This window comes from Oculina patagonica, chromosome 1 (assembly GCF_052425735.1).
Source record: "Oculina patagonica isolate OP01 chromosome 1, crgOcupat, whole genome shotgun sequence".
NCBI lineage: Eukaryota > Metazoa > Cnidaria > Anthozoa > Scleractinia > Oculinidae > Oculina > Oculina patagonica.
In genome coordinates, this window is record NC_135758.1 from 18,781,908 (window position 1) to 18,791,366 (window position 9,459).

Here is a 9,459-nt window from a genome sequence, read left to right on the forward strand (position 1 = left end):
AAAACAGCACGAAGCACACACGAACACCCCCGAAGGTGATCAGATAACATCGTAATCCGTTCGGAAATTCTCGGGTAAATGGTCGGGCCAAGGTCGAGCTAGGGAGTGAACGGAAATGCCATTTTGAAAACGCATTTTGTTACTTTATTACTAAACCTTCACGCTCTATTGGCTCGTGTTGGAAAAACACAAATTCAGTTTGTTTGTGAGCCACGAGCAGAGGACGTGAATATGTTTACAAACTTTTCAGATCTGAATAAGACATGTAAACCTGTTTAAACAGAGATGACAGTTCGGGGACGGATTGCGCTGAAAAGGGATCGGGTTTTTTTCCTCGTCACGTTTTCTTGTTCTGAAAACTTTTTCGTGATTGCTGGCACGCAAAAGAGAGCCAGGCATACCTGATAAACAAAAACAAAAAAGTGCTACGAAATTAACCGAAATGAAACGTGAATATTTTTTCTGTCAATGAAAGGGATATTTTTAGAAGGCAATGCCGTCAGTTTGAACCAGAGACCCATGTACGCAATCTGCTTCCGCCTTTATATTCTCAAGGTTTTTCTCTTATACAGTAGACTTTAATCCTGGGGTATTCCTAGAAATAAGTCCAACTGTATAAGGTATATACTGATGTCCCAGTGATTTCACACGACGGAAAAAACGTGTACACATTATTAGAGAGCTTGGGATGGACAAGAAAATAGGTACTGGGCAAGTAATTTTTAATTGTTTTTTGCTATTTTTAAGTTGATAGGCACTTACTACTTATCAGTATTAAAAGCGATTTTAATGGAATACAAAAAGCAAATACGTGCCACAATAAACTGTGCAGAAGTGCAGGCTAAGGCGAAAAAAGAATGAGGAAAAATTGCCAGGAAATGGGTGCTGTTCTTTGTCAAAGACCGTCACTGCCTGCACAGTCAAATGACTCAGAATGCCGGTTCTTTAATTCGCCACGTGCCGTAATAATCTAATCTGCCTAGACACGTGACAGAGTGAAGCTAAGAATTAACATGACAATTATTTCATTCGTTTATATCAGCCCCTTTTGAGAAAAAGCACTAATAGTAAAAGACTAAACTTGTCACCGATTTTAAATTTCTCTTTCGATTTTTTCAAACCCTAATGACCGTTATAGCACCTTTAAACGTTTCCGATTGACCATACAAGGTCACGCGAGAAACAATTGTCATGACGCACATGTCATCATCAATAATATTGCTGGGCTGTGAGAAAAGAATTTGGCAAGAAAAATGAAGGGTGTCATACGACCTAAAAACATCTTCACATAACGGGAAAAACATGTAAAACATTAGACAATAGTAGGAAAAGTGTTGAGATAAACGCATAGGTGTGTAATGCCATTGGAAAGGATGCTTTACGTGCCTTAATAAGATCAATTCACAATTCTTTCTTTATGCATCTTCTGCAATTTGTTATTCTCCTCTTGAGAATTTGGTGCTACTATTGGGCAAGACATTTTTTTCTAAGATGATGAGATTTGAAATTCTCATTAAGTCCTTTCTAAATTTGTTTAAAACCAGTATGGAGAATTTTGGAGTTTATCACTTCTGGGAGTAAAAAGAGAGCAGTTGCTTTGAGCACTTCGCATTATTTGTGACAGTCCCCTCCAAAAATAAATACTGTTTGCCGCAACATGTACAGGTAGCCTAAAATGTCACTCATCTCGACATTTCTCAACTAAGGAGGTGACAGACAATTTTGGCTACATGTACACCTTGTTTTGAAAACTGAAGTGTTTTTTTTTTCAGACAAAAGAAATATGACAATGTTTTTTTTTATTTTGATATTCCACTTATATGGATACATTTTATTTTATCTGTAAGATAAAAGAGTTTTAAAATCACTTAATTAAACTTTGGTGAAAGAAACTTATTTATAAATATATTCTGGTTATGTAACTAAAAGAAAACACGCTATGCTAACTCAAGATATCTACAAATGTTCACAATCCAACAGCTTACTGCTTGTTGTTAACCAAAATAATGTCACTACAAATTATTTAAAAAACTTTAACGCTATTAAACTTGTTAATATATAGTCTCTGTATCTACAATATCTCTATAATCTCTGTCCTATGAGATATGTCCTTTGTTCCTGTACATGCAGGCTGATAAAATCAGTCCTTTTGTCGCAATATTTTTGTTAACTTTAACATCTCTTTGTTACTTCTAATTCTCGCAGTTTGACTGCAGATTGTGTACCAACACAGAATGTTTCCATGCTAACAATCTTAGCTCTCATATATGACTTCCTGTTCCATGATGCTTAGTTGTCGGAGTATGGTCATGAGCTTTAATGTTATTTTGCATTCCTGTGAGAGCAAAATATCTCTCCGTTTTGTTATCTGAGTACTTCTCGTAATATACTAAACATCGCTCTTGCTATTGTAGTATCCACAACTGGGATGACGCAGTTTAAAGGGATGGGTGCTTGGTCATTGATTCTAACTCTTTGCGTACAACATTGCAGCAAGGGTTCCAAGTCCAAGCGTTGTGTACAAAATGCTGTTCCACCAAAATTTTTCTCTTTCATCTCCCAGGTCTTTGAATTGTTCGTAAAATGCATCCTGAAAATAAATAAGATAAATACCAAAGGTTAATAAACAATAAATGAACTATGAACATCTTAAAAACAACTGTTATTATCGTTTAAGGCATGCATAGACATATTTTCATTGGATCATGCTGTGCTACAGTGACTAAGAGCTTCAAAGAAATGTGGCTTCAGTGTATGCAACTTGTCATGCATGGCTGTGGTATACTTAAAATATTTTCTGTTGTTATAATTTGTGGTCCAAATACCAAGAAAACTGAATTTGTAACACGCAGATGATTAAGCTTACACACTGCAAATTACAAAGAATGCTTTTTATAATCCAAGGATTTTTCCTCCTGGGGATAATAAGAACATGCTTACAAAAGCTTTCATTTCCCCGTAATTATAATTTACATAGTTCTCATGGTCCAATACAAAAATCCACTTAGAAAAATATGCCAAGTATGGAACACCCAAAGACAGAGATATACCGTTTTGAACAACGGAGTTCGACATGTATTTTGAATGAAAGATAGGTTTATGCCTGCGAGAGTCATATGAATTGATCCAAGTTTACTCTCAAGACAATACCAAACAAGGCAAAAAACGTGACAAGAGAAACGGAAGGGATGGTCCAGGTGAAATAAAGCCTGCTGAAAATGGATCCAATCATTTTTGGTCAGAATTCAACATGCTTTGGGCCGCTATCACGTAATCTTCTTTAGCCATTCAATTCTTCTTATCGCCCGAAAAATCTTACTACTAAAATTATGGTAATTCACAACTTCAGTAAGTTTACATAAACGTATTTGCACGTAATCGTTTTTTCGTGCAAAAGAACGGATTTAGACTCAAAAATGATGGCGAAAACATCCCGGCATAATCGCCTTTCTTTGGTAAAATATTTCCTGTGAACATTCCCAGAAGGATTTTAAACCTGGAATGACTTTATCGCCAAGACTTCCACCAAACAGCTGCCTTGATGAATAATTCAGATAGTTTTCTGTTTATAATTTTGCGCCTTCATTGAAACTTCCCGTGGGAAAAACCGAAATTTTCATACTTCGTCTTCCCGTCTTTCGATTCCAAAAACTTTTCATTACCTATTTTAAGGCTACACAACAAGAAAGAAAGAAAAAACGCCTTCCGTATACGCGTTTTTTCTTTCATTCATGTTGAACATTGTAAGAAGTTCGTTCATGTGGCAACCAGGTTTCACATAACGTAAAATTACGCGAATAAATTAACTCTATTCTATTACGCTTTGAAACTCACCCATCCACCAGCTTTCTTTATCCATTCTGTAAAGGTTCTTTGGCAGACGTATTCAGAAATCCATCTGACCACATCATCGACTATATCGATCTCTTGCCGGCTACAGAAAGTAGCGACTTCGGCTGCGAAGCAGTACAGCACTACTACGCGTCCCCAGTTGATTCCCGTATTGAAAATTTCATCTGCAACAGTTCTAAACGTGATTTCGGCCGTAGAAGCTCTGATGTCGAGCTTGTTGCACATGTTTTTCAGTAAAGCTTCGTGTCTTGTTTCAACTTCGCTTCCTATTCTTCGCAGTGTAGCAGCAACTTTAGTGTTCGCTCTGTACGCTTCCTTTCCGAGTTTGTTGAAGTAAATGTAGTCACACGCCAAGTCGTGCGCGATTTTCTCTTCTTGGCTTTTCATTCTTCTGTTCGTTGACATGTTCGGAGTGTGAGAAACTTCTGCCGGTGCCATTCTAGAACGTTTGTGTAAGGGTAGAATGAATATCCGTCGGTCGTTACGAAATATCAGTCTTGTTCAAGATCTTCGAACTGACAAAGACGCGATCCTTTATATCAGTTCGCAAAGGAAGAAAGATGAAACGATCTGATTGGTAGATAAATTTAGACAATGCATCACTGTTGCTACGGACTTCATTCCCTTTTGACGTCACTTTCATTATCATTCCTCACGTACGAATGCCCAATGGGTATCCAGAAAAATCGATAAACAATCCAGAAATAAATTGGAATAAAGAAAAGCTTTTTACTGTAAAAAATATATCGTGTTTTAATGTAAATATTACAGAATTTTAAATGGTTTCATATGATAAATTGCAAATTCGGGAATCGAAGGATTTATAAAAATTTCGAGAACTGTATATTCGCCCACTCGGTATTTGTGGAGTGTTGGGCTCTTTGTGTCTCGAATTAATATCGATTGTTTTGGAACATCTGCAGTCAACCGGATCGGAAACCAGAATTTTCGCTTCATTCCTGTTTCCGATCCCGTCTGGTGCGCGACCAACAGTACACAGTACGCGGGCAGTAAAACTATTCCGTCGTTCGTGAGAAAATGCGGGCGAAGTAACTTTTAACTGGATTATGCTTGGCGGCGAAGCAAGCGAAGTCACTATATAATCAGGCATTATCTTTCCTAGATAGTCATGTTGTTTATGCATGATGTGTCCTTTATACCGGCGATCAGTTGCCTTTTCCTATTTATTTTGGTTGAGGGGAGAGAAAGCTAGGCTAGGGCATATAAACATGAAAAAATAGTGAATTTAAGCAGGCCTGATCTAGATCGCAGTTTATAATGTAAATATCACGGGGAAGCTTGCTGTTTATTTTACATTTAACTTGTTAAGTCTTGCATTATTCTGTACATTCAATGCCTGGGTAAACAATATTTTTATGGGCATAATTAAATTTCAGGATTGGAGAAATTGCATCAAAAACCATTTTCATGTGCAATATTTTGCTTTGCTGGTGGGTATAAAAAAGACGCCTGTAAAATTTTTGGGTCGTTATTGTCAGACCTGAAACCTGTAACACTGCCTAGATCGATCTCCAAGCGTTTCAGGACCTTTCAGCGAGGTATAAGTACCGTCGCAGGGAAATTTCGGCGAGGAAATATTTCAGTTTCTACTGAGTTCAAGACTTGATTTAATATTGTAGATACTCGACAGCCAGAGAATATTTAATTTGAATGTTCGTGTGTGTTTTAAGACTTAAACATATTTATTAAGCTTAGGACCTGAAATGCAGCTCCGAATTCCTTCTTAACAAGCGTGTCGACATGGTATACATTATAAATTTGTTATGAAAGTCATTTCGTTTATGACGGCAACCGCTGGCATTCGCCATGCTATTTATAGATGCGGTACGCAAATCGTGCTCAATATTTCGCAATTTGAAAATTGATATAAATTTTTTAATACTTCGACTGACGCACAGCCTTGAGACAGGTGCATAGCTCCCAAAATATCCTAAAATCACAATATTTCGGTTTCCTAGGAGATCGTAATTATCTGTATTTGAGAAATGAGAAGCAAAGAGGTTTTTTTGTTCACTAAAAAAATTATATTCAACATTTTCTTTTTATTGCAAGCTTGACGTCTAGACTCTAATAGTAGCTCTGCTATTTTAAAATTGTTTCGACGAAGGCTCGACGAGTGGATATCACGAAAGTTGCGCTTGCGAAATAATATCAGAAAAATTAATTGCATGTGAGAAGGAACCATTTGTTCATAGAGGAATCATTTTAAATAAAGCTGTCAGCTATTCGAGTTAAAACTTTAGCCAAAACAAGTAGAAGTTTTGAATTCGATAGTGACGATTTTTCAGCTAGCTGGTAGTTTGATTGAAAAATATATTTCATAGTATGTGAAGATATACGTTAGCCGCTAGGCCAAATATTAAAAAAATACATATAACTAAAAAAAGGTGGGAAAAAATTAAGAAAAAAAATCGCCTTTGTTGCTGCCGGTTTCGTTGAAGACTCGTTGAGCTGTAATGACAAAAAACTATGCGAGCGACGCAAAGAGCCGCCCCAGTTTTCTGACAACTTTGCGTCTTATCCTCGGGGCTTTGCCCTGGGCCGTAACTAGCATAAGGCACTTGCCTCGTCTAGATTTTAACTCAAAATTAAAAAGAAAATATATTTAGTTGGGAAAACAATCCCCTATTAAACAAGATTTATCTTTTCAAGAAATGCCTCATGAAAATGTTCAAGAAAGAGTTTTCAGAGCTTCTAGGATTCCAAATTTTCTGGAGCGCATGCCCCCAGAACCTCGTAGCAAGATCTTGCCTCGTCTATTCCAAAGGCCTGGTAACGGCCCTGCTTTGCCGCTATATGCGTGAGAAAAACCGCCGACTACGCCGTGTCAACCGGCCTAAAAAATTAAATAACCTGAAAGGCGCAAACAAGCCAGACAGTAAGCGAACGCCGACACGAAATTTTGCCGAGTAATTTATTCAATATTGCTGGATAATGACCACGGAGTGACTACTAATGAAAACTGATTTAACGACTCCCATTATTGGCTTGCGTTTGAGCGGTGAAAAATCGAAAACCTAGAGTATGTGCGAGAAACAATTACCAATAAATGGTTACTTATCTTTCAACTAGAGTAGCAAATGTAGGTTAAACATTTTAAATTTTGTTTTAAATTCACGCATTTCATTGTACAACAGTGTATACTAGCTAGACCAGTGTTACGACAAAAACATTCTAATCTTTTTGATGTTACAAAGGGGATTGCCCCTTTAAAGTTCTCTACTATTTTTACTGTCGTTTAACGTCTTTCTCTGCGAAAACTGCGAGGAGAGAAGAAACCGGACTGAGTCCACGTACTTTTGCTTTTTTGTCAAGTACCTGTTTATTTTAAGTTGTTACTCAGCTGAAAGATATTTACCCAGATGCCAATATACAAGTCTCAAATTCTTCAATTTCCTTAATTTTAATGACTTCGGAGCGCCAGAGATGCCAGTCTCGGTTGAGAGAGCCAAAATAGCCTCCGTCGTAATACTTGCAAGAATTTGACCATTCAGACAGAAACATCTGCAAATTTTGGTTGGAAGTCAGTTAGATCAGACAGTTTCCTGAAAATCCGTTTGCTCTTTTTCCGATTGGAACGGAAATCGAATTTCCGAACCATTTTAAAGGATACATATCCGTTTCCAGGCTCTCTTTGAAGACCTATGCGCGATTTAAGTTATTCGGCATTTGTTTCTTCAGCTAAAGTGCTTGCCTCTTGTATTCCCTTGTAGCAATATTTGTTGTGATGGTAATTTCCATGTATAAGAGCGAAAATGACTTCAGAACTCCCTTGGTGGGTTTGTGGGAATTGTTATTTTATAATACCTTTGAATTCTGTTAAAAAAATTGTTCCCACCAATAAACTAACGGCACCAAAGAGCACGATGTCGTCTTCGTCGTCAGAATGTTCGTGTCCACTTCAATTATTGTTTTGAATACAACATTTAGGGTAAGTCGACCAAAGTCCGTCCGCCTCACTACCGGACTGAAAAACCGGAATGAGCTAGTAGCTCTTGTAATCCGGTTGGTCGGTTAGTTTAAATTACATGTTACAATTATGCAACGATGACCCTATAACCTGTTTTTTTATTCGGCTACAAATGGTAGGCAAGCCACTTTAATTTGTGCCGGTATAATTTTAAGCTTAACGGTTAGGCAAATGATTCCGCCAAACATTATTTATAGCGTAAATTTTTTTTCACTGTGTATTAAAACTGCGTGATAATTGTCCGCTAAATGCGTAACACGTGACTGATATTGACAAATCAAGCACGCCACAGAAACAACGATAACCGCCAGTGGCCAGCTACTGAAGACTTGCAATTTGATTGGGAGCCCTTAGGAGCGCATGCTCGGTTTTCATGCATTATAGCCGAAAATCAATAAGTCAGTATTAATTCAGTGAAGTTCTATGTTTATTAAACTGCTGACTCTCGGTTTCTCAGGTACTTTCCGAGTGTAATTTAATAATTTTTGTTTTTCACGACATTTTCAACTTACCATTCAAAAAACTTCATTTCATTATTAGTTTTATGGTGAGCATAATTGGGATAAAAATACGCATAATTAACTGAGGTAAACCTAAGGGCATATCATGGAGGCCCGTAGTTGCGTGAAACCGGTTTTTTGGACATCCGGTTCGTTCCGGCGTCTGTTGTTTCTCGCGACTTCGCCACTTGTGTTGATTGATTGCTGTGCAAATGCGCAGCTTACCATTATTTTTTTTCCTATACCATATGCACTAAAACAATCCGGACTACATTTACATGTGCCAGCAATAACTGGAGAAAACAATTATTTTGTGAAAACTTCGTGTTTATCATTACATTTCACTTTTTATTGCTACCTCTTTTGTAGATGAGTTGTTAAGAAATAATCGCTTGCTCATTAGGCTCGATTACCGAGCTCGAGAGAGCGGCGGAAATCGGTCTACTTAGTCATTTTCTGACTTGAAATTAGCCCGCAATTCTAAGAGGGGGGTGAATAGGAAAACGGATCGACGGATTTTGATAATATTTTTGCCCGGATTTCGGATTCAGAGCAAATTTTTTAACGGATTTTCGGATCCTGCAATTGAAGCGGATCGCGGTTTCATCCAATTTTTGGGCCCAGATTTTGGATTTTGCTTTCAATAAAATTTGGATCGCGGATCTCAATAATCCTCAGAAATGCTTTGCTTTGTTTTACTTGTTGGTTTTTGGTCACGCTCAAGACTTACCGCATATCACGCAGTACGGAAATTGTAGGATTGTAGGATTAAAACAACAGATGTCTAATGTAGAGTTAGTCCTTTTAGTTTATAGTAAATATTGTAAAATGCTGATTGCTTCTTAGATAACACAAAACAACCCCAGATTCGTTTTTCACAAATCCTGACAACAAATAAAATTTGGATTCGAAAGTTAGACCTTTTTTTAACGGATCGGCGGATTTGGTCATTAAATCACAACGGATCGACGGATTCGGTCGTTAAATTATGACGGAACGGCGGATTTGAATACCCCTATTCACCCCCCTCTTCTAATAAGAGCTCCGTTGAGTTTGCTCAAAAAATTTTGAAAAGACATAAGTTCCTCTGGGGCTTAATAAAGAGACGTAAAGAAT

The 9,459-nt window shown here is 37.5% G+C and overlaps 1 protein-coding gene across 1 annotated transcript; it reads right to left on the reverse strand.

The window, feature by feature from the left end:
• Positions 1 to 1,782: 1,782 nt before the first annotated feature.
• Positions 1,783 to 4,385, reverse strand: LOC144660260 (apoptosis regulator Bcl-2-like). Its single transcript, XM_078520867.1, has 2 exons — positions 3,835 to 4,385; positions 1,783 to 2,590 (listed from the first exon to the last, which is right to left on the reverse strand). Exons 1-2 carry the CDS (start codon positions 4,288 to 4,290, stop codon positions 2,468 to 2,470), a joined length of 579 nt encoding a protein of 192 aa, XP_078376993.1. The 5' UTR covers positions 4,291 to 4,385; the 3' UTR covers positions 1,783 to 2,467.
• Between the last annotated feature and the right edge of the window lie 5,074 nt (positions 4,386 to 9,459).

Bases quoted from the DNA above. Each gene is read 5' to 3' on its own strand.
- LOC144660260 (XM_078520867.1), bottom strand. From the start codon at position 4,290: ATGGCACCGGCAGAAGTTTCTCACACTCCGAACATGTCAACGAACAGA. The intron at 2,591-3,834 runs GTGAGTTTCAAA...ATTTATTTTCAG, and splicing joins TAAAGAAAGCTGGTGGATGG to GATGCATTTTACGAACAATT.